Source organism: Carcharhinus amblyrhynchos, chromosome 2 (genome assembly GCF_965287045.1).
Source record: "Carcharhinus amblyrhynchos chromosome 2, sCarAmb.v2.hapA, whole genome shotgun sequence".
NCBI lineage: Eukaryota > Metazoa > Chordata > Chondrichthyes > Carcharhiniformes > Carcharhinidae > Carcharhinus > Carcharhinus amblyrhynchos.
The window spans coordinates 143,967,797-143,993,665 of NC_137325.1; the positions used below are offsets into that span (position 1 = coordinate 143,967,797).

General features: G+C 46.4%; 1 protein-coding gene across 1 annotated transcript in view; it reads right to left on the minus strand.

Annotated features, from left to right (window-relative positions):
* Positions 1-1,064: 1,064 nt before the first annotated feature.
* Positions 1,065-25,869, minus strand: part of gars1 (glycyl-tRNA synthetase 1) — a 38,581-nt gene continuing 13,776 nt past the window's right edge. Inside the window, exons 5-17 of the mRNA XM_080217689.1 lie at positions 25,472-25,560; positions 22,298-22,374; positions 21,146-21,291; positions 20,151-20,300; positions 19,823-19,985; positions 18,815-18,979; positions 17,970-18,077; positions 14,719-14,864; positions 11,747-11,832; positions 9,906-10,015; positions 8,008-8,101; positions 6,850-7,040; positions 1,065-1,636 (exon numbers count right to left, since the gene is read on the minus strand). Of these exons, the coding sequence (XP_080073815.1) occupies positions 1,520-1,636; positions 6,850-7,040; positions 8,008-8,101; positions 9,906-10,015; positions 11,747-11,832; positions 14,719-14,864; positions 17,970-18,077; positions 18,815-18,979; positions 19,823-19,985; positions 20,151-20,300; positions 21,146-21,291; positions 22,298-22,374; positions 25,472-25,560 (1,642 nt within the window). The 3' untranslated portion in view covers positions 1,065-1,519. The remainder of the gene's footprint in view (positions 1,637-6,849; positions 7,041-8,007; positions 8,102-9,905; positions 10,016-11,746; positions 11,833-14,718; positions 14,865-17,969; positions 18,078-18,814; positions 18,980-19,822; positions 19,986-20,150; positions 20,301-21,145; positions 21,292-22,297; positions 22,375-25,471; positions 25,561-25,869) is intronic.

Sequence of the window (25,869 nt, forward strand, 5' to 3'; positions counted from 1 at the left end):
CATATAGAATCATACAATGCAAAAAAGACTCTTCAGCCCCTCAAAATCCCACATGACAGGTTGGTGTGCAAAATTAAAGCATGTGGGATTGGGGTTAGCAGACAGGAAACAAAGAGTGGAAATAAGTGGGGTTTTTTCAAAGTGGCAAGTGGTGACGAGTAGGTTCCACAGATATCAGTGCTTAGGTCTCCCAGGATTTGGAAAAGGGTTCTAAATGTAATAATCCCATGTTTGTTGATGACACAGAACGTTGTGGGAATGAGAGGTGAGGAGGATGTTAAGTTGCTTCAATGTGATTTAGACAAGTTGAATGAGTGGGCAAATACATGGCAGATGCAGTATAATGTCGATAAATGTGAAGTTATCCTCTTCGGAAAGAGGAACAGAATGGCAGAGTATTAGTTAAATGGTGATAGATTCCAGTCTGTAACTCACTCCTGGGTATCCATTATTCTATATATAAACCACCCAAAGCCCTCGATTAGATTCCAGTCTGTAACTCACTCCCGGGTATCTGGTATTCTATATATAAACCACCCCAAACCCCTCGATTAGATTCCAATCTGTAACTCACTCCCGGGTATCCATTATTCTATATATAAACCACCCCGAAATCCTCGATTAGATTCCAGTCTGTAACTCACTCCCGGGTATCTATTATTCTATATATAAACCATCCCAAACCCCTCGATTAGATTCCAATCTGTAACTCACTCCCGGGTATCCATTATTCTATATATAAACCACCCCAAACCCCTCGATTAGATTCCAGTCTGTAACTCACTCCCGGGTATCTGTTATTCTATATATAAACCACCCAAACCCCTCGATTAGATTCCAGTCTGTAACTCACTCCCGGGTATCTGTTATTCTATATATAAACCACCCCAAACCCCTCGATTAGATTCCAGTCTGTAACTCACTCCCGGGTATCCGTTATTCTATATATAAACCACCCAAACCCCTCAATTATTCAATTTTCTCTCATTCTATACTCATATGTACCAGTTTTAAATTATTAGTTCCATTTACGAAGGGTTATTGCTGTGAGATAACCCTTCACCTGTGGAGGGTTACGTGGAGTTAAGGTTGAATGGGAAAATTTTTCCTCAGTTGACTGGTGACCTTGTCTCCCATTCTATGGAAACCTCCTCCCCAGTCATTTACAAGAGAGACAGTAAATTGCTCAGTGCCTGTTAGCAGAGTAATTAAACTGATTAGTGTTCCTACAGAGTGCACCATCACATTATAATCGAGATGTTCAGTTGTAAAAACAGTTGGAGTTGAGGGTTAGCAGAGCAGAAAAACCACAACCAGCCAGTTCACCATTGTGATTTACTGTACAGAATCTGATTAAATTCTTGCATGATCCTGCAGGGAGGGGCTTGCTTTCCACGGGAGGGACAGTCACTGGTTTGTGAACGTGCTTTCAATCAGACCTGTATGACCAACATTCACAGCACGGTTCACAGTGCCCGGCTGTACAGAGGACAGGAGGAGGAAGTATAGAGAGGCAACATCAATTTTCTTTCTTGCTTGTTTCCTGCCCTTCGAACAGAGGGTACTTGGCCTCGATATCAGCCCAGGTGAGGGAACCGTTGGCTAGATCTCGCACAACCTGCGGCAGTTCCGAAACCTGCACAGAAAATGTTAAACAATGAATACCTTTAGAAAATGTCTAAACACTAATGCCCTTTAGGGAAGGAGATCTTACACCTTTAGATGGTATGTTTTGTCTGTATAGTGCGCAAGAAACAGTACTTTTCACTGTATGCTAATACAGGTGACAATAATAAATCAAATCAAAATTGAAGATAAAGGAAATGGAGAGAAATATTGAACGAGAGCTATAATTAGAGCTGACAGCTGATGTAATAGAGACATGTGATGGAATTTTACCACCTCCCCAGCCCTGATTCTGGGGAGGGTGAGGCTCACAGAGGGAAATCTCTGTTGGCCTCGGGCAGGATTGTATGATCTCACCCGAGTGAGGCTATAAATTCCCGAACATGGACTCAAACTCCCGGTCAGGGTTAGAGCCCCAGCACCAGATTCTGATAGTCACTTTTGCAGGGCTTGGGGGGTACATCTGACAGCCCAGGTCCTGGGAAGCTTAAGCCATAATGAGAGATGTGGGAGGTGCTGAGTGGGTCTGAAACCACCAGAGCTCTTGCTGCTAATCACCAAGCTGCTTAGACAGAGGATCAAACCCACAAACATCCTGGTCCAAAGTGGTTCAGCCACTCACTGGGTAAAGGCAGCTCCTACTCCAAATACAGGATCAGCAGAATACTTCATGCAATGTTCCTCTCTCAGCAATCCGGAGATTGGGGAGTGAGTGGGTGTGAAGGGAAGGAAGAGAAAATCCAGCATAAAAACCTCTCCCATCCCCCCTCCCCACCAAAACTCACAACCATCCAGCAGCCAAAAAAACTGGACAATGACAGGAAAGCAACAGGGCGATGGGAAACAACGCGGGAAAGATTTCACAGATACCAGGATGGCTAAATTAACTCAGGAGAACTCAGACACCAACAACCCAACTCACCTCCAGGAACATCAGTGGCACAGTGGTTAACACTGCTGCCTCACAGCGCCAGGGACCTGGGTTCAATTCCTGCCTCGGGTCACTGTCTACGTGGAGTTTGCATGTTCTCCCCGTGTCTACACCAGCTGCAGTGGGACTGAGCGGCTGAGAACGATTGTGTGAATGGGACGACGAAGTTTCCCACACCATCATGCGAGGAGTCAGCAAGGAAAGCGTTCCCGCCGGTACTGGTTGCCTGGCAGCTATCTCGCTCTCCACGGAGATTAACTGATCGTAGATGGGACTCCTATCCCTCACTCAGGAAGAAGCCCTGCCTCTCAGTCCTGGCCATTCCAGCAGCGCAGTGACCAGGTTCAAAGTCCCAGAATCCAGGACCAGGTAAGAACCTGGCTTCCTCCAGGTGCTCGGTCTCTTCTCCCAGTCTGAAGATATGTGTTAGGTTGATTGGCCATGTTAAATGTACCCGGTTATGGAATAGGGTAGAGAGGAGGTCCTGAGTAAGATACTCTTTTGGAGAGTCAGTGCAGACTTGATGGGCTGAATGGCCTCCTTCCACACTCAGGGAAGGTGATGTTAAACAGAACAAGCTGCCTAAAATCAGAACTGCTGAGAATCAGGGTGGGTCTTTTATACATTCTGGGGATATGGGCAGCATAGGGATAGTACAGCATTTGTTTCCATCTCTCAGTCCCCATTTCAGAGGGCAGTTGAGAGTCAACCACATTACTGTGGCTCCAGGGTCACATGTAGGCCAGACCAGGTAAGGACAGCAGATTTCTCTCCCCAAATGTCGTCAGTGAACCAGATGGGTTTTTCCGACAATTGGTAAGTTTCACGTTCAAGACTAGCTTTCAATTCCAGATTTATTAATTTAATTTTAATTTCACTTTGGGGGGGTGGGGGTGGGGATATGAACTCACATCCTCAGTGTATTAGCTTGGGTTTCTGGATTACCCATCCCGCGACCTTACCACAATTTCCCCCTCAGCATCAAAACAGAAGCATGTCTACACCAGCTGCAGTGGGACTGAATGGCTGAGAACGATTGTGTGAATGGGATGACAAAGTTTCCCACACCATCGTGCAAGGAATGCATTCCCACCGGTACTGGCTGCCCGGCAGCTATCGCGCTCTCTACAGAGCACAAACTGATTGTAGACGGGACTCCTATCCCTCACTCAGGAAGAAGCCCTGCCTCTCAGTCCCAGCCGTTCCAGCAGGGCAGTGACCAGGTTCAAAGTCCCAGAATCCAGGACCAGGTAAGTGCAGGGAGAGTCTCCCTGAGGGAAGGGGACAGGAGGGGCAAGTGTGTGAGGGGAGGGAACAGGAGGGGAGGGGACAGGAGGGGAGGGGACAGGAGGGGAGGGGACAGGAGGGGAGGGGACAGGAGGGGAGGGGACAGGAGGGGAGGGGACAGGAGGGGAGGGGACAGGAGGGGAGGGGACAGGAGGGGAGGGGACAGGAGGGGAAGGGGCAGGGAGAGGGAAAAGGGTGTAAGGGGAAACGGTCAGGGAGACAGTGGGGGGGGTGAGGGCAGGGGGAAGGTGGAGGCGAGGAAAGGAATGGCTTGTTGATGGAGAGCCCCCCCTCACAGAGTACTGAGCAGGGTGACTCACCAGGCCTCCCAACAGCTCCAGAAATGGAGGTTGGGCTGGAAATGGCTTTTTACTGATTATTAAATACCCATTTCAGGGTCGCAATTGGGCCAAGGGCAAGTGGGTGGGCCTGTGCCTCCTCTGCCACGTTGTAACACTGCAGAATTTTACAGACACGCACCCCGCTCCACAAAGCCACCTGCAGCAGAGTGTAAAACTCAGCTCCATGATCTTGTGTTTCTGTATGAGGCTGAGGGAGAGGTGAGGCAGCGAGAGGAGTCGATATAAAGATTGATCTGAGAAAGAAGCAGCAGAGTAAAGGTGAGCTGGCCACCCACTCACCATGGGGAAATATCCAGTTTACGTACTTGCTACACTATGTATTACACTTTTATCACCATTACAACTGCTGATTCTGACAATATTGACTGCCTCAGTTTATAGGAAACTAGACCAGAGCGTAGTTTCCAATCTTTAATAATGCCCAGCTAAGGCAATGATACATATCTGAGTGAGAAAGGAACAGAGAGCAGGGTCATAGAACATAGAAAAACTACAGCACAAACAGGCCCTTCGGCCCACAAGTTACGCTGATCATATCCATACCTACCAGGCCTATCTATAACCCTCAATCCCATTAAATCCCATGTACTCATCCAGAAGTCTCTTAAAGAACATTCGTCATTAAAGAACAAATAAACAAGAACAAGTATAGAAAATGTGCAGATGCTGGTGTTGGACTGGGGTAAACACAGTAAGAAGTCTCACAACACCAGGTTAAAGTCCAACAGGTTTATTTGGAATCACGAGGTTTCGAAGTGCTGCAAAATCCTCAGGTTTCTCTCACCCGATGAAGGAGCAGCGCTCCGAAAGCTCATGATTCAAATAAACCTGTTGGACTTTAACCTGATGTTGTGAGACTTCTCACTGTGCAGAGTATCACAGAGTTTTACCACACAGAAAGAGGCCCTTCAGCCCATCCTGCCTACGCCAGCCACTGAACACCTATCTTTCCACTCCTACTTTTCAGCACTTGGTCTGTTGTTTTGCATGCTGAGGCATTTCTAGTGCTCATCTAAACGCTTAAATGTTGCGAGGGTGGATGAATTAGTGAGAGGCAACATGGTTTTGTGAAGGGGAGGTCATGTCTCACGAACTTGATTGAGGGAATGACGAAGATGGTTGATGAGGGTAGGGCAGTGGATGTTGTCTACATGGACTCAGTAAAGCCTTTGACAAGGCCCGCCATGGCAGACTGGTGCAGAAGGTGAAGTCGCATGGAATCAAAGGTGAGCTGGCAAGGTGGATACAAGACTGGCTCAAAGACAGAGGGTAGCAGTGGAAGGGTGTGTTTCTGAATGGAGGGTGTTCCTCAGGGATCAGTGCTGGGATCTTTGCCATTTGTAATATATATAAAAATGATTTGGAAGAAAATGTAACTGGTTTGATTAGTAAATTTGTGGACAACAAAGATTGGTGGATTTGTGGTTGCAATGAGGACCATCAGAGGATACAGAAGGACATAGATCAGTTGGAGACTTGGGAGAGAGAGATGGTAGATGGAGTTTAATCCGGACAAATGTGAAGTAATTCATTTTGGAATGTCTAATACAGATAGGAAATATACAGTAAATGGCAGAACCCTTAAGTGTATTGATTGGCAAAGGGATCTAGGTGTACAGGTACACAGGTCACTGAAAGTGGCAATGTAGGTGGAGAAGGTAGTCAAGAAGGCATACAGGACATTGAGTTTAAAAATTGGCAAGTCATGTTGCAGCTTTATAGGACCTTAGTTAGTCCACACTTGGAATACAGTGTTCAATTCTGGTCGCCATGCTACCAGAAGGATGTGGAGGCTTTGGAGAAGGTACAGAAAAGACTTACCAGAATGTTGCCTGGTATGGAGGGCATTAGCTCTGAGGAGAGGTTGGAGAAACTTGGTTTGTTCTCACTGGAATGACGGAGATTGAGGGGTGACCTGACAGAAGTCTACAAGATTATGAGAGGCATGGACAGAGTGGATAGTCAGAAGCTTTTTCCCAGGGTGGAAGAGTCAATTACTAGGGGGCACAGGGTTAAGGTGCGAGGGGCAAGATTTAAGGGAGAAGTACAAGGTAGATTTTTTACACAGAGTCATGGATGCCTGGTACTCGTGGCTGGGGGAGGAGTGGAAGCAGATACGGTACTGACTTTTAAGGGGTGTCTTGACAAGCACATGAATAGGATGGGAATAGAGAGATATGGTCCCCGGAAGGGTAGGGGGTTTTAGTTCAGTCAGGCAGCATGGTCAATGCAGGTTTGGAGGGCTGAAGGGTCTATTCCTGTGCTGTAATTTTCTTTCTTTTTTTGTTCCCACCTCTACCACCCTCTCAGGCAGCGAGTTCCAGATTCCCACCAGCCTCTGAGTTAAGAAACTTTTCCTCAAATCCCCTGCCCCTTCGCCTATATCTATTCCCCCTGATTATTAACCCCTCCACTAAGGGGAGGATGTTTTCCTACCCACTCTATCTGTGTCCCTCATTATCTTGTAGAGCTTGTGTAGTCACCAGTAATGAGCAAGCCGTCTCCTCCTCAGCAAAGCTGCTTCCCAGGCTCTGCAGTCAGAGTTTCCTGATATCTGGACATCCTGGCTGTTTTATTAAAGTAGGTGTACGCCCAGCAATGGAGGGAGGGAACGTGATCAGAGAACCTGCTCTTTGAACCTACCTCAGCACGGATCTGCCTCATCGAGTCACGGTCCCTCAGTGTGGCTGTGTGAGGCACTTTGTTCACCGTGTCAAAGTCGATGGTTATGCCAAAAGCCACACCGATCTCATCTGTCCTGGCGTACCGCCTACCAATGGAGCCAGAGGAATCATCCACTTTGTGGGAAACGCCATACTTGGTGAGTGCTTCAGCTGCAGAGAGGACAGGCAGTGTCATCAGGGAGGGTAACAGACAGACAACAAACACAACAGGTCCCCACCGTCTCCCCCTCGGGGACCGTCCCCACCGTCTCCCCCTCGGGGACCGTCCCCGCGATCTTCTTGGGAAAGATCCCCGTGGTCTCCCCCTCAGGAAAGACCTCCGTGATAACCTCCCTCGGGAACTGATACTGCCAGCACCCTTTTTTTTAAAGTAATAAAGGTTCATATGTATTGTAGTAACAACAGAAATCTTGGGATCCAGAGTGAGGTCTACCATCACATGAAAAATTGGAGGACGGTCCCCTCAAGCCCACTTCACCACTCAACAAGATTATTGCTGATCTGATGGTGACCTCAACTCCACTCTCCTATCTGTCTCTCCCATAACCCTGGGCTCCTTGGTCAATTAAGACTCTGACTGACTCAGCCTTAAATATACTCAGTGTCCCAGCCTCCATTGCTCTCCGGGGAAGAGAAATCCAAACACTAAATCACCCAGAGAGACACGGAACTCCTCCTCTTCAAACAGAGGACGTCTTATTGTGAAACTGTGCCCCTCCAGTTCTGGATTCCCCAATCAGCTTCCATCCTGTCCACTCTCTACAGAATCTTGGATGTCTCAATAAGATCCTCTCTCATTCTTCTAAATGCCAGAGAGCAAAGGCTTGACCTCTCCCCAGAAGACAATCCCTTTCATCCCAGGAATCAGCCTAGTGAACCTTCTCTGAACTGTTTCCAATGCAGATAGATCCTCGTTAAATGAAACGACCAAAGGAGTACACAGAGAACAGGGATTGATCGACTGACATCTGTTCCCATCACTTAACAGGTCCAATGTTTACAATGACTTCAGTCAACATGACAGACACAAAAAAAAAATCAGCCAATGATCAAACTGATTCAAATCTAGTCACTCACTAGTTTATCTCAGTGAGCTTTTGAATCATCAGCTACTCACCGAGCTCCTTCACAAACGGAGCAAACTCCTGGTTCTGACTGAGGGGCAGAACTGAACATTTATAGGGAGCCACTGTCGCCGGAAAGCTGAAGTACTGTTTGGGAGGAACAGAAGAGATGTGAAGACAGGGACGGGAATCGGAATTCAGTGGCGTCCTGTGATACTTCAGCAACCCCACATTGCCATCACATTTCTCTGACACAGATTCCCCTCCCAATCCCTCTATTTTTTGGTTAAAATACTACATATGTGAAATGTCAGAGTTAATATTTACACATTGTAGTACGGATATCAAAGCATAGGGTCATGCAGCTTAGAAGGAAACCATTCTGTCCATCATATCCTTGCTGGCTCTTCGAAACAACTATCCAGTTAAGCCCACTCCCTGCTTTATCCTTGCAGTTTATTCACTTCAACTGGTCATATTTCCTTTTGAAAGTTATTATTGAATCTGTCTCCACTGTCCTTTCTGGCACTGCATCTTAATGCCTCACTGCGTAAGGATATTTCATCAGCTCGATTCTTCTACCGGTGAGATGAAGCTGTTCATTTTGAGTTGCTCCTATCTTCCCAATCTCTCTTTTACACCTACCACATTCTACTATATTTCATTCTCAGACTCTTGCTGGATCCTTTGTCTCCTCATCTCACCCCCCACCCTTCGATTCATTTAAGCAGTTTCAAAGCAGACCCTGTGCTGGACCCAGGCAACAAACAATCGTTGAGGATCTATGAAAGAGCAGTCTGGGTTCTCTGAGTAAATGACACCACCAGTGAACCCATCCAAACAAAAATAAAACCTGGATGTGAACTTGTGGAAGTATTTGGAAGGGAATGAAAAGTGTGGGACGGATTGAACAGCTCTTTCAAAAAGCCAGCATTGGCACAATGGGCCAAATGGCCTCCTCCTGCTCCTATGTTTCTATATTCTCGTGAGGAGGCTTGAGAAGGAATGGTTTGCTTTGGGAAAGGACTATACTCGGACTGGGAAGGCTGGAATGCAGCCAGAAATTTGGCTTAAAGGGACTGTGCTTTGAGGACTCGCTGCTGAATACAGCAGAAGGGTCAAGAACGGAGTGACTGACCTTAGTGATCTTCCACAAATATCTCAGCGAGTTGGTAACACATGTACCAGCCTGGGGCTGTCACGGGACAGTCCAATTTGGCACTATTGTTTGTGCTTTAAAAAAAATCTTTTTTCTTCTTCTGATAAGCTATCTTTCTTTTTACTTATTTATCTCTTTTTAGATCATAATCATTACTCAATATTCGATAAAACTGTTGTGTGAACACATTACTTGTTACAGTCACTCATTTCCGTTACAGGCAGTGTATGGTTCCGTGTGAGAGTCTCCCCACACCTTACGTCAGGGTAACAGACTGCAATCAATAACCTACAGCGAGAGCTGAGAACAGCTTTGTTTCTGGATATTAAACAGCTAAACATGGGATCCCTGATAACAATGCAGTGCTGCACTGTGGATTATGTGGAAGGACAGAAACAGGTGGATTTCCTTATCCTGGATAGGAGATTATCCAAAACACCTTAACCAATCCACGTCCCTCACTCCCACAGTCAGCAGTAAACCAATAGCGATCACTCAATATCCTTACCTCGACAGCTTCCTATTATTCTCATCCTATCCCAGTGGCTGCTGTTCACCTATCACCCCCTCCTCTTACCCAACACAGCCTCCTGTTTCCCACCCACCCCCCACGCAACTATTTAAAATTCTCAACCTTGTTCACTCACTCATCTCTTTCTTCCTCCCTCCTCTCATCACTCTACTCCGCCCACTTCTCCCACTCTGTCTGCCTCTCCTGCTCTGCCCGCCTCTGCCCCTTGCTCTCTGACCCTGGCAGACTCAAGATTGCGCAGGAAGAATGTGTGGACTTACTGTTCTCTGCTCGTCCCCTTCCCGGATGTGAAAGGTGTGCTCAAAAACTGAATACATGATTCTTCCGATTCCAAAGGACGGCTCAATCACACTGGGAGTAATTTCCTCCACTGAAGCACCAGGAACAAAAAAATAAGATTCATTAGTGCAAGAAGGCAGATAACTGAGAGAGCTCAGGGAGGCCGGGTAAACCCTGCTTCCCACAAACTCCTTCACACAGAAGCTCTTAAAACATTCCCCACTGTCCCAGAGCCTCACCACTCATTTTAGATTCAGCTTCAGAGTAAGTCCCACTCGTGATGCTGTCTCTGAACACAGTCCATTCATCACATTCCCGGCACGGTGGCACAGTGGTTAGCACTGCTGTCTCACAGCTCCAGGGATCCGGGTTCGATTCCCGGCTTGGATTACTGTCTGCACATTCTCCCCATGACTGTAGGGGTTTCGTCCGGTACTCCAGTTTCCTCCCACAGTCTAAAGGTGTGCAGCTTAGATGAATGGCCATGCTAAATTGCCTTTTAGTGTCGGGGGCCTCACTGGGTAAATGCACGGGGATAGGACCTAGGTAGGATTGTGGTTGGTGTAAACTCGATGGGCAGAATGGCCTCCCTCTGTACTGTAAGATTCTATATTATTTGTGGAATCTTGCTCTGCACATAATAGTGCAGAGGAGGTTTACTAGGCTGATACCGGAGTTGAGGGGATTGAGCTATGAGGAGAGGCTGAATAAACTAGGCTTGTACTCGTTAGAGTTTAGAAGAATGAGGGGAGATCTCATTGAGACGTATAAGATGATGAATGGGATGGATAGGATAGAGGTGGAGAGACTCTTCCCGCTCAAAAAAGACAGTAGGACTAGGGGGCACAGCCTCAAGATAAAGGGGAGGCGGTTTAGAACGGAGTTGAGGAGGAACTTCTTCACTCAAAGGGTGGTGAATCTCTGGAATTCTCTGCCCGTTGAAGTGGTGGAGGCTGCCTCGCTAAATATTTTTAAGAAGCAGGTTGATGGGTTTTTGATAAGAGAGGGGATTAAGGGTTATGGGGAGAGGGCGGGAAAGTGGAACTGAGCCACGACAGATCAGCCATGATCTTATTGAATGGCGGGGCAGGCTCGAAGGGCTAGATGGCCTACTCCTGCTCCTATTTCTTATGTTCTTATGTTCTTATTTGTCTGAGTAAGCCTCTACACTTTCAAACTAATTGTGCACAAAATTCCTAACACAAGTGTGAGTTTCTCAATCTGCCAGCCTTTTGTATGAAGTTTTTACAAATATACGAAAGCTAAGTGACAACACAACAATGAATCATTTTATACATGTTATTTATCAAGAACAAAGTCATCACTGATCTTAATGCTGGGAAGCAGCATTTTGTCATCTCCCCATCTATATATAAGATGGAGGTGTACATACATAAATAGGACAGGCTGATAAGATAGACAGATAGTGAATATAAATTTAAATCTACAGTAAGACAATCCAGAGTAAAAATTCTCCCTTCAAGCTTCTGTGTTCCAGAGTATTTGTAAATGACGGTCTCATTATCGACATTAACATGGTGTTATACCTGGAGCTGACACCCCAAGACTGACGTCTACTGGAATGTTATTCTGTACTTAGGATATAACTGATGGGTTTGTGAAGCAGAGAATGGTTTCAGATATTTACAGAGCTACTAAAAGGACGATGAACGACGTGATGCTGTGTTCATGGACTCTATTTACAATCAAAGGAATTTACACTATTGCCTGTGAAGGCAGAGATGGTGAGGGTGAAGTGTAGAACAGCGTGAGGGCTAATTCAGAAACAGCAACACCAACAGTTCAAGCCAAAGCCACTGACCGTGTAAAGTCTTCTGAAACCTTTTCACTCCAACCATGTTCTTGTTCAAAGTGAAACTCTTCCCTTCCGACTCAAAGGTGAACTCTCTAGAAAGAGGGATTAAGGGAGATAAACCAACATCAGTCTCACACACTCGCAAATAACTTCAACAAACTTTCCATCCCAGGGTGAGGAATAATGCCCACTGCTACAACTAGTTTAAGTTTAGTTTAGTTTATCTATTAGTGTCACAAGTAGGCTTACATTAACACTGCAATGAAGTTACTGTGAAAATCCCCTCGTCGCCACACTCTGGCACCTGTTCGGGTACACTGAGGGAGAATTTAGTAGTGTGAGCTGTGTTGAATTTGGGGTTCAAGCGCCAGAGATACGGGGGCTGTACACAGTTATAACTTCCCCTGCTCCATGCTGGGCATAGATATAGAGCTTTGGGGGTAAGTTATCGCAGAGAGTGGCAGATGTCTGGAACGCACAGCCTGATTACAATGGTCATTTTCAGAGAAGATCTGGGACAGGTACCAGAGATCAAAACTAATGGAAGGGTTTATTTGTTGAATTCATTCCTGGGAAATGGGTGGCGCTGGCAAGACCAGCATTTATTGTCCACCCCTAACACACGGATCTGTGCTGGCCCCCTATTGTTCATCGTGTATATAAATAACATAGATGACTATGTGGGAAGTAGGATCAGTTAAGTTTGCCGATGACAAAGATTGGCCGGGTGGTTAGCAGTGAGGTGGAATGTCTTGGGTTACAGGAAGATATAGACAAGATTGTCAAATGGGCAGATAAGTGGCAGATGGAATTGAAGCCTGAAAAGTGTGAGGTGATGCACTTTGGAAGGAGTGATTTGTGAAGGAAGTGTACTATGAAAAGTCTGACACTGGGAAGTTCGGAAAAATAAAGGGACATTGGCGTGTTTGTCCATAGATCTCTGAAGGCGGAAAAGCAGAGTAATAAGGTGGTGAAAGAATGGCACACTCGTCTTTATCAATCAGGGTAAAAATCACAAAAGCAGAGAGATCATGACGGAATTGTATAGTTATATAAATGTTCTATGTTCTATCTCGCCAACTTTAAGGGCGTTCAAATGGTCAGTGGATAGGCATATGGATAACATTGAAGTAGTTTAGGTTAGAGGGTCATTAGATTGGTTCCACTGGTCGGCGCAACATCGAGGGCCGAAGGGCCTGTACTGCGCTGGAATGTTCTATAGAACTTTGGTGAGGCCACAGCTGGAGTACTGTGTGCAGTTCTGGTCACCACATTATAGAACGGATGTGATTGCACTGGAGGTGGTACAGAGGAGATTCACCAGGACGTTGCCTGGGATGGAACGTTTAAGTTATAAGGAGGGGTTGGATAGGCTTGGGTCATTTTCTCTGGAACAGAGAAGACCGAGTGGCGACCTGATTGGGGTGTTCAAGATTATGAGGGGCATGAACAGGGTGGATAGAGAGCAGCTGAAGGGTCAGTTACGAGGGGACACAAGTTATAAGTGAGGAGTGGAAGGTTTAGTGGGGGATTTGAGGAAAAATATTTTTACTCAGCCGATGGTGACAGTCTGGAATGTGCTGCTTGGGAGGGTGGTGGAAGCGAGTTACCTCACATCCTTTAACAAGTACCTGGATGAGCACTTGACAACACCATAACATTCAAGGTTATGGGCCCTGGCAAGTAGGATCAGATCAGGTCAGGACTTTCCTGTGTGTGTGCAGACGCAATAGGCTCTTCTGCACTGTAGGATTCTGTGATTCTGTAACTGAGTAGCTTGTTTAACCAGTCCAGTAACAACTTGTATTTATGTAGCACCTTTAAAATTAAAATTCACACAGCATATAAAGGGATATTAGGATAGATGACCAAACTTTGGTTTAGAAAAAAACTTCTTAAAGGAGTGAGAGATGAGAGATGTAGCAATGGAATTCCAGAGCTTAGGTAGCTGCAGCTCGATACCAATGCCAGAGCCATTACAATCAGGAGAACAGATCGCTCAGAGCTGTGGGGCTGAAGGAGATTACAAAGGTAGGGAGGGACAAAGCCCTAGAGAATGTTAAAATAGAGACAGTGCTTAAACATGAACCAATGTAAGTCAGCGAACATGAGTTGATGGACAAACAGGACTTGGTGTGAGTTAACAGTCAGCCGCATTGCAGTGGGTCTGGAGTCACATGGACCAAGAACAGCAGTAAAACCTTCCCTAAAGGCATCAATGACCCAGATGGGTACTTGTAACAATCTGGTAGTTTAGTGGCCATCATTACAGAGGCTAGCTTCTTATTGCAAATTTATTTAATTAACTGAATTTAAATCCTCGAGCTGCCATGGGTTGGATTTGAATTCTTGCCTTCAGCTCAGCAGTCGGGTTCTGGATTACTCATCCTGTCACATTAACAGCTGTGCTACTTGGGGAGGCAATGGCAATTTTCTTTTTCAACATCTGTGATGCCAAGACTAAAATCATTCAGCATGGAACTGTAATGAAAGAACAGTATGGTGTTCCACCTAGTGGGCTGGGCTGAGACCCTCAGCTAATCAACTCCTTTCCCTTCTCTCTATCCTTAAACTCTGGGAGCGAGCGGTAGGATTACTGGTTTCTCACATCCACTCATTCCACAGAGACTTCTTCACTCAAAGGGTGGTGAATCTCTGGAATTCTCTGCCCGTTGAAGTGGTGGAGGCTGCCTCGCTAAATATTTTTAAGAAGCGGGTTGATGGGTTTTTGATAAGAGAGGGGATTAAGGGTTATGGGGAGAGGGCGGGAAAGTGGAACTGAGCCACGACAGATCAGCCATGATCTTATTGAATGGCGGGGCAGGCTCGAAGGGCCAGATGGCCTACTCCTGCTCCTATTTCTTATGTTCTTATGTTCTTATGTTCTAACCCAAATCTGCCAAGAAACCAGGTGATGTGTCCCCAAACTAACCGAGTCCTGGCCATGATAGTTAACTGAATGGATTTGGGAAACTTACCCCTTTTCACTCAGCTCCTTCTCCATATCGACGATGTAACATTCGTCACAGACATTCAAGTACTCCATCACAATCTTGGCCTCCTTCTTGAACTCCTTGCCGATGGCCCCCTTGTTGGGTTCAAACTGAACAATGTTGACAGTTTTGTGTACTGAAGTTAAGGATGAACATAAGAACATAAGAAATAGGAGCAGGAGTAGGCCATCCACCCACCAGCGTCTTCCTCCCTTTGCTGTTCCTAATCTCCACCCACAACGATTCCACCCTCTGCTCCTTGGCTCCAATATCATCCCTTGCTACCACCGTGATGCTATCCTTAATCAGCAGAGCTACGCCCCCCCCCTTTTCCCTCCGGCCTATCCTTCCTAAACACTTGATAGCCCTGTACATTCAGCTCCCAGTCCCTGTCACCCTGCAGCCACGTCTCTGTAATGGCCACCAGATCGTATCCATTTGTGTCGATCTGCGCCATCAGCTCATCCACTTTATTCCGAATGCTTCGTGCATTCAGATAAAGTGCTTTCATCCCAGCCTTCACCTGGACCCTATTTGCCGCAATGCCACCAACTATACTCACGCCCCCTACTCCCTCTATGAGGCAGTAGGAATTCTGAAAGTCTGTCCATTTTGCTGAAATATTTAGCCGGTTCCTTCACCTTTCGTCAAATCTCACTTCTGAAATTGAGAGAGCTTTTTAAAACAACGAACATTGAGAGGAATTCTGTGCTGGAGAGCTGAGTCGTTTCCAACTCAGGTATCGAGCACGCACTGAGTGAGGTGCAGTTTGGTCAGCTACAGAACGAAGATTCCCTCTACACTGCTCCAGTCAAACCACAATTCAAGAAGGGAGAGAGAGAAAACAGACCAGTAAGCCTAATGTCACTACCGGGGAAGTTGTAGAGTCCGTTATCAAGGGTTTTCATAACAGCATTTGAAAGGCAGTGGTGTAATCAAACAAAATCAACGTGGATTTACAAAAGGGAAATAATACTTCACAAATCTACTGGAATTCTTTGAGGATGTAACGAGTAGAGTTGACCAGGGAGAACCTGTGGATGTGGTTTATTTAAACTTTCAGAAGGCTTTTGACAAGGTCTTACATAGCAGACTACTATGTAAAGTTATAGCACATGGGGTTGCAATATTGTCAAGAGATGGATAGAAAGCTGGTTAGCAGATAGGAAACAAAGAGTTCAAATAAATAGGTCTTTTTCCGACTGACAGGCAGTGGCAAGTGGGGTTCTGCAGGGATCCGTGCTAGGATCCAACTGCTCACATTACATAATTAGATATAGCTCTTGATGATAAAGGGATCAAGGGATATGGGGGAAAGATGACATTAGGATATGAATGCGATGATCAGTCAACAATCAAAATGAATAGCAGAACAGGCTCGAAGGGCTAAATGGCCTACTCCTGCTTCTAGTTTCTATGTATGTTCTATGTAAGCATTCGGGAGCACCCCCTACGCAATATCACACAATTTCCCCAAATTCAGCCACATGGTTCCTCCGAGTGAGATTGCTGATTTAATCCCTACCCAGAGACGGTTTACAGTGGGCAATGCCCATTAGGAGCCGGACAGACACACCGATTCAATGAAAGGGGCTCACCATCGGCAATCATTGCCAGACTGGCACAGCAAGAGGGTGAAGCAATGAATGAGCATCTGACCAATCACATGCATGCACACTCACAGACTGCAGCTCAGAATGGCAGCATCAAGCACTGGAGAGCAGATGTTCATCCACCAGAATACAGGACATCTCAATCATGTTCACTGCTGACTCTGATGTGGAAAGTAATAAGAAACATAAGAACATAAGAAATAGGAGCAGAAGTAGGCCATCTGGCCCTTCGAGCCTGCCCCGCCATTCAATAAGATCATGGCTGATCTGTCGTGGCTCAGTTCCACTTTCCCGCCCTCTCCCCATAACCCTTAATCCCTTCTCTTATCAAAAACCCATCAACCCGCTTCTTAAAAATATTTAGCGAGGCAGCCTCCACCACTTCAACGGGCAGAGAATTCCAGAGATTCACCACCCTTTGAGTGAAGAAGTTCCTCCTCAACTCCGTTCTGAACCGCCCCCCCTTTATCTTGAGGCTGTGCCCCCTAGTCCTACTGTCTTTTTTGAGCGGGAAGAGTCTTTCCACCTCTATCCTATCCATCCCATTCATCATCTTATACGTCTCAATGAGATCTCCCCTCATTCTTCTAAACTCTAACGAGTACAAGCCTAGTTTATTCAGCCTCTCCTCATAGCTCAACCCAGTTGGGACCAGTTGGGATGAGGGATTGAGAGGGAGATTGGAAGATGGCTAATTTAGGTGGTGAGGAGGATTATAGCCGCATGCACCTATCTGCATTTTCACCTTTTGTGTACGTGACACTGAATACTTGGAGGAAAGCGTAAAGCTGAATTGTTCCTCACAGGATCAGCAGGGGTTCGGTGACGGCACCGTCTCCTCGGGTGTTAGAAGATCGTTGGCTCTCATCCCATCCCAGACGCTTGAGCGCAAAGTCCAGGCTGACAGTACTGTACTGAGGGAGTGCTGCACTGGCAGAGATGCCACCTTTCAGATGTTGCAATATACTACCATCTCAAGCGATGTGAAACTCCACTATTTGAGAGGAATTCTCTTCAGTTTCCTGAATAATATTTATTCCTCAAACAACTGCTCGAAATTAGCTGCTCATTTATTTCATTGCTATTGTTGGAAGCTTGCTGTATGCAGATTAGTTGCTGAATTTCCTGCTGCAGTGACAATTCTTTAAAAATTACTTCACTGACAGTAAAGCATTTTGGGAAACTCGAGGATGTAGAATCATAGGAGCCGTAGGGCAGAAGGAGACCATTCGGCCCATCACATCCCACAATCCCACCCAGGCCCTATCCCCATAACCCCATGTATTTATCCTGACACCAGGGTCAATTTTGCATGGCCAATCAACCTAACTGGCACATCTTTGGAGTGTGGGAGGAAACTGGAGCCCCTGAAGGAAACACACGCAGACCCGAGGAGAACGTGCAAACTCTACACACCCGAGGCTGGAATTGAACCTGAGTCCTTGGCACTGTGAGGCAGCAGTGCCAACCATTGTGTCATCCAATCACCGCGATTTCTCTCTCTCTCTCACACACACACTACACGTACTGCACACTCACACTCATACTGTAATGAGGAGACGGGTACAGTCACTGCAACTAAACTGAATCCTCAGTCTGGGAGCACTGCTGTGTAAAGGATATGGGCTCCTTCAAAGCCTTTTCTGCCACTAGAGGTACTTTGGTTGCTCTGGAATGACAGGCGAGGTCATAGCACGATCGATCAGCACAGCCAACTATCTCGATCCAGCCCTGCAGACAGTGGGGAGAGAGAAAGAGAGGCAGAGAGTGAATGACAGCACTGTGGGAGTACCTACACCACTGGGACAGCAACAGTTCAAGAAGATAGCGCACTACCATCTCCTCAAAGAAACAGCTTGCTGGACGAAATGCACTGACAGTCATTGGGGGTGAGGGAAGGCTGTTCAGCCCCTCGAGTCTATCCCTTGATTCATTCAGGATAACCTGAAATAAGATGCAGATCTGTCATCTGCTGTGTTCTCCAGCCCTCAACAGTTTCACCTAAAGAGGAATCGATAGCTCTCAGTCCGGAAACTCATCCCGAATATCACCGATTGCAGGATTCCATCCCGGACTGGGGAATGCGGCAGTTAGTCACCGTTACTGTGGTAACGTTACACACTCTGGGAAAGCTCAGGGCACAGCATGGAGGGGACAAGTGGAATAAAAAGGTTTCTTCACCCTTCTCCATCCATTTCCTTTCAACACTTCAATATTGACAATTGGGGTAAACAGACCGATTGCTGGACATCAACTGTCCCCAATCAACAAAGGGTTAAAACTTCAGGAGGAGGAGGTGGTGAGGTTAAAAAAAAAACAACAAATAGAACCGTTTAGTTTGCAGGAAGTGAGATGGTTACAGGGGAGTTGTTTAAAGAGATGTCAACACAAATTAAAATCCCCCGCTGCCCACCCTCCAGCCTCTCCCTCGAAGGTCCAGCTTGCTGCACTAACAGGAATGTGCTTACGTAAGAGGTTTTGGCCTCAGCGTCCCAGCAGTCGCAGGCATAGTGCGCCATCTCATTTTCCATGTGCTGCCGAAAGCGCAGCTTCTCGGGTGACACGCCCACCTTCACCAGGAAGAGGTAAATCCTTCCGATGAAATACCCCAGCACAGAGTTATTGATGATTCCCTGCAGCAGGGGAGACATGGAACCACCTCTGGTTAACATGAGTGTGTGAAGGAATCCAACAGGATCATTTCAAAACAAATCCCACTCCTTCCCAAATCCTATACAATCCTCCCAGCACATTCGCCCTCGCACTCTCCTACCCTGCACCACGACATTCTCAGCGCACTCCAGGATATCTTCTGAAGGTCTTCCAGCTCCTCGAGCCTATTCTGCCATTCAGTTAGTTTGTGGCTAATCTGTACCACATTCCCCATCCTTCTTATCCTACTTGTGAATTAACTAAACCATAGCTTTCCGCACATTCCCACGTCCCTGGGATCCAGGGCTGGTGACAGTCGCAAATTTGGACTGGGATTCAGTTCATCGCCCCTCTTAAGAATCTCAGATCTTTTCTCTCTCTTCAACATTGTGCGGTTGAAGGAAGGAGAATTCATCATTTTTCAATCTAAGTCTATAATGTCCCTGCTTCAGGGGATGGTTCAGCCGGGCATTCATCCAGGTCAGAGCAAAGGACAAAGAAAATTACAGCACAGGAACAGGCCCTTCAGCTCTCCAAGCCTGCACCGACAATGCTGCCCCATTGAACTAAAACCCCCTTCCGGGTACCGTATCCCTTTATTCCCAGCCTATTTGTGTATTTGTCCAGACGCCCCTTATAAGTCACTATTGTATCTGCTTCCACTACCTGCCCCGGCAGCGAGTTCCAGGCACGCACCCCCCTCTGTGTAAAAAAACTTGCCTCGTACATTTCCTTTAAACATTGCCCCTCGCACCTCAAACCTCTAATAATGGACTCTTCCACCCAGACCTGAACGCACGTGTATACACAGGTACAAACGCTACCTGTGCCACAGCATCACCAAGTCGCTGCTTTCGTGCTGATTGCCCACTGGTCTGGGCTTGGCCGGAGTACAGCATTATCTCCACATCAGCTACGGTGTTGAACTTGGGATGAACCTTCTCATTGGGGTCCACAAAATGCTCAATTTCCGCCATTGTGAATTCCCTAAATAGCAAGAGAGATACTTAGTCATTATTCAGGAAGTGGAGGAGGGGGCAGGGAGGGCAATGGGGGCAGGCAATAGAGGAGGTGGGGCAAGGAGGTGGGGGGACTGAGAGATGGATTTGGGGGTAAAAAGCCAACAACCGATGATGAGAAGGAGCCCCTTACCGGACACGGATGAGTCCTGACCGTGGGGAGATTTCATTCCGAAATGAATTTCCTATTTGAGCAGCAGCAAAGGGAAGCTTTCCCTGATTAAATTCCAGCAACCGTTTAAAGTTGAGGAAAATTCCCTGAGCTGTTTCCGGTCTGAGGTATCTGGGAATATAAAGCAGGTGATTTTAACATCAGACTCCACATGGCATCGCTACCAAAAGAAACTCATTGTGTTGGCAGCAGCTAGACCAACATTAACACGCCTCTAGCTTCTGATCCATCTTTCCAAGCTTTGCCTGTGAATATATTCAACATCCAATCATCTGCAAGAGAGGCTCGATAAATGTACAATCCTTACACTGTACACAGTGGGTATACTAGAACGTACAGTGCTTACACTGTACACAGTGGGTATATTGGAATATACAGTCCTTACACTGTACACAGTGGGTATACTGGAACGTACAGTGCTTACACTGTACACAGTGGGTATATTGGAATATACAGTGCTTACACTGTACACAGTGGGTATATTGGAATATACAGTGCTTACACTGTACACAGTGGGTATACTGGAATGTACAGTGCTTACACTGTACACAGTGGGGATATTGGCACAGTCATTACACTGTACACAGTGGGTACATTGGAATGTACAGTACTTACAGTGTACACAGTGGGTATATTGGAATCTACAGTGCCTACACTGTACACAGTGGGTATATTTGAATGTACAGTGCTTACATTGTACAGTGGGTATAGCAGAATGTACAGTCCTTACACTGTACACAGTTGGTATACAGTGGGTATATTTTATTGTACAGTACTTACACTATACAATGAGTATTACATATTACATACTATACACAGCAGAGACAGGCCATTCAGCCCACGAATGCTCCAGTACAGCCTCCTCCAAATCTATCCACTTAACCATCAATTCCTTATCCCTCGTGTTTGATTAGCCTTCCCTTAACTATATCTGTTCTACTGCCATCTATTCTTACCCTGGCATGTTGCCTCCTGGTCCAATGGACGTCTGGAACATCAGATTGAAGGAAATGGGCGGAGACAGATCATTCCCGGTGACTGGGGACTTGACACTGTAGCTCACAAACAAATCCGCTAACTCCTGTTGGCTGTAATTATCCAGCTAAAAAGGACAATAAACAAAATTAATTACCATTTCTCCATGATACCCATTTGACTAAGGGAGTAATCATGTCCAGAAAGCACTATGGCTAGTGGAAGTGTGGAACTAATTTCCCCGAAAGACTGGTTGCTGTGATAACTGAAGCTTCAATATTGAGATTGGTGCATTTTGGCTGGGTAAGGGTATAAGGGATATGGAGTAAAGTAGGTCAACAGAATTGACATTAACAGATTGGTCATGATCTAATTGAACGGTACAACAAATCTGAAGATGCTACAAGGTTTCTATCTGTTCCTAAGGTATGGGAACATACACCCTGTTCTTCTTCACAGTACCCTGGCACCTGTAGTGTCCAGGTAAACAACAGAGCAGGGTTGAGTTGCACCCCAATGCAAGTGTACCCCCTCAAGGTAAGGAACAAAGGAAATTTGGGAAACCTACAATCCAACAATACATCTTTCAATCAGCCATGATCTTAATGGATGGAAAAGCAGGCACAGGTTTAAGGTGAGAAGGGGGAGACACAAAAGTGCCCAGAGGGGCAATTTTTTCACATAGAGGGTGATGAGTGTCGGGAACAAGCTGCCAGATGTAGTAGTAGAGGTGGGTACAATTTTGTCTTTTAAAATGCATTTAGACAGTTACATGATTAAGATAGGTATTGAGGGATAGGAGCCAATGCAGGAAATTGGGACTAGTTTAGTGGTTAAAATTGAGCAGCATGGACAAGTTGGGCCGAAGGGCCCGTTTCCATGCTGTAAACCTCTATGATGCTCGAGGGGCCAAGTGGCCATCTGCTGCTTCTAATTTGTACATTCACACATCCAAACCGTGCTGCGCTGACACTCGATCATGGCACGTGACACTCTGCGCATTTGACTGAGATGGTTCACAAGATAGACAAGCGGGAGCGGACAGCGCGGAGTGACGTAGGAGTAAAATAATAGGCTGAGGAGTGCCTCAAACAAACGTGAGAGGGTAAGGTGAGAGAAGCAGTCCCTTGTACCTGAGTGATGATGTTTTCCATCTCTGCTTTCTTCTCTGCTGAGCATTTCTTATCAGACATCAGTTTCTGCAAATGAGCTACAATGGAAGGTGATTAGGGAAAGTCAAACTTGTGCTGGCAACTTTGCTTTTACACATAAACATTCAACAAACCACACAACAGAAACCTGCCACCAGAGGGTGGTGCAAATGTCTCTATACCTGCTCTCACAGGCGCATCAGTAGCATGTCCCACTTGGATTGTCTGTACACTAGGTGCCAAGATACACAAGGTGCCAAGAGGTTATTGCAGAAGGTAAGGGGGCATGGAGTTGGGGGTAGGGTGTTAGTGTGGATAGAGGATTGGTTGTCAAATAGGAGGCAGAGAGTGGGGGTTAATGGGCGCTATTCAGATTGGCAGTTGGTGACTAGTGGAGTGCCCCAGGGGTTGGTGCTGGGGCCTCAGCTATTTACCATTTATATAGATGATCTGGAGGAGGGAACCGAGTGTATGGTGTCGAAATTTGCTGATGACACCAAGATTGCTGGAACGGCAAATTGCGCGGAGGGTGTGGAGAGTCTGCAGAAGGATCTAGATAGGCTGGGCGAATGGGCCAGGAAATGGCAAATGGAATTTAATGTTGGCAAGTGTGAGGTGGTCCACTTTGGTAGGAATAATGGTAGGAAGGATTATTACTTACGTGGCAAAAAACTGCAGCAGGCGACGGTGCAGAGGGACCTGGGGGTCCTTGTGCATGAGTCGCAAAAACCCAGCCTGCAGGTGCAGCAGGTGGTCAGGAAGGCGAATGGGATGCTGGCCTTCATAGCGAGGGGGATTGAATATAAAAGTAGGGAGGTCTTGCTGCGGCTGTATAGGGCATTGGTGAGGCCGCAGCTGGAGTACTGTGTGCAGTTTTGGTCGCCGCACGTACGCAAGGATATTTTGGCCTTGGAGGGAGTGCAGAGGAGGTTTACTAGGCTGATACCAGAGTTGAGGGGGTTGAGCTATGAGGAGAGGTTGAATAAACTAGGCTTGTACTCGTTAGAGTTTAGAAGAATGAGGGGAGATCTCATTGAGACATATAAGATGATGAATGGGATGCATAGGATAGAGGTGGAGAGACTCTTCCCGCTCAGAAAGGACAGTAGGACTAGGGGGCACAGCCTCAAGATAAAGGGGGGGCGGTTTAGAACGGAGTTGAGGAGGAACTTCTTCACTCAGAGTGGTGAATCTCTGGAATTCTCTGCCCGTTGAAGTGGTGGAGGCTGCCTCGCTAAGTATATTTAAGACGCGGGTTGATGGGTTTTTGATAAGCGAGGGGATTAAGGGTTATGGGGAGAGAGCGGGAACGTGGAACTGATCCACGACAGATCAGCCATGATCTTATTGAATGGCGGGGCAGGCTCGAAGGGCTAGATGGCCTACTCCTGCTCCTATTTCTTATGTTCTTATGCCAACACAAAGCGTTATGCTGTTCACATTTAGGAATCTGACTTAGGAGAATACCATTCAGCCCTTCTAGCCTGCTCTGCCAGGTTATAACTAACCTGGTCTCAACTCCACTTTCCTGTCTGCCCCCATAACCCTCGACTCCCTTGTCTCTCAACAGTCTAACTCAGCCTTGAATAAATTTGAAGGCCCAGTCTTCACTGCTGTGAGGAAGAGGATTCCACAGACTAACAACCCTCTGAGATAAAAATCATTCACCTCATCCCACAGCCGAGGCAACCGGCAAACCTCTAACGTCAGCAGCAACTTCCCAGTGACCGTCCACGGCACCATTACCTTCTGCCACCTTAACTGAAGCTTTTTTCTGACTCTGGGTTGTACAGGAAGCAAATGTGGTTTTGCTGTCTGCGAACAACTCTGCCATTTCTCACAAGTTCATCAGATATAGGAGCAGAATAAGGCCATCGAGTCCACTCCGCCATTCGATCATGGCTGATATGCTCCTCATCCCCATTTTCCTGCCTTCTCCCCATAACCCTTCAACCCATTACCAATTAAAAATCTGTCTAACTTCTCCTTAAATTTACTCACTGTCCCAGCATCCACTGCACCTTGGGGCAGCAAATTCCAGATTCACAACCCTTTGCGAGGAGTAGTTCCCCCTCAACTGTTTTAAATTTGCTACCCCTTATCCTAAGACTAAGGCCTCTCATCCTAGAATTCCCCACAACAGGAAGCATCGACTCCACGTCTACTTTATCCACACCTTTTACCATCTTGTATACCCCAACATGATCTCCCCTCATTCTTCTAGATTCCACAGAGTATAGGCCTAAACTATTCAATCTCTCTTCATATGGCAACCCCCTCATCTCAGTCTCACAACCCAAGAAACTGGACCACTTTGGTTTAAAATGATTCCTTATAACCAAAACCTTAGGAACTTTCAAGCAGTTATTGGATAGGCACATGGAGTACACCAGAATGATAGGGAATGGAATAGCTTGATCCTGGGTTTGGACATAGCTTGGCACAACATTGAGGGCCGAAGGGCTTGTACTGTGCTGTTATGTTCTATGTTTCTATGTTTCAAAAGTCCTGATCACCTGGTTGCCTAATCTCCACAATCCACCTTTCTGGTGCTGCCTCCTTGACTCTGGTGAGGCACCAACAATTGTTGGTGGCATTCACCCTATCCCAATGAATTTATCGATATTATGGACCAGAAGGAGGCCAATTCAGTCTATCGTACCATTGGAATTCAAAAGAACAAGGGGAGATCTTTTAGAAACATATAAGATTACGAAAGGAATAAAGATAGAAGCATGAAGTTGTTTCCACTGGTGGGTGAAACTAGAACTAGGGGGCATGGCCTCAAAATAAGGAGAAGCAAATTTAGGACTGAGTTGAGGAGGAACTTCTTCACACAAGGGGTTGTGAACCTGTGGAATTCCCTGCCCAGTTGAGACTACCTCATTGAATGTTTTTAAGGCAAGAATAATAAATTTTTGAACAGTAAAGGATCTAAGAATTATGGTGAGCAGGAGAGTAAGTGGAACTGAGTCCATGAAAAGATCAGCCATGATCTTATTGAATGGTGGAGCAGTCTCGAGGGGCCAGATGGCCTACTCCTGTTCCTAGTTCTTATGTCCTTATGTAAAGGAGTTCAGAATATACCCACTGACATTAGACAAACAGAGCAATCATAACCACATGCAGCCCACAAACAAAATGGAAAACCATTACCTTTTAACAGATGGTCAGCACGGAAACATTCACCATTCTTCAGGTCTTTCACCATGTAGTCAGCAAACTTATCCACATGTCCCGATGTTCTGTAACACAAGTCACAAAAGCTCAGCACCAAAAGCTTGCGAAATTACAGGTGGGAATTCCCCCCACCCCGCCCCCCATGTATTGTGGTAGCAGAGGTATCCCATCACTGACTGGACATGGGATCTTCCCATTCCACCAACGTCAGCGGGGTTTCCTACTGCTTTTGTTTGCACCCTTTGCAGCCAGAGAACCTGCGACAGGGGTCACCTGACAATCCTGATAGCAGGAAGGGTCACAAAATCCCACCCCGTACTTCCCATTTTAAAATCCCCTGACTCTGTAAAAATAGCCCCTCTAAAAAGCAATGA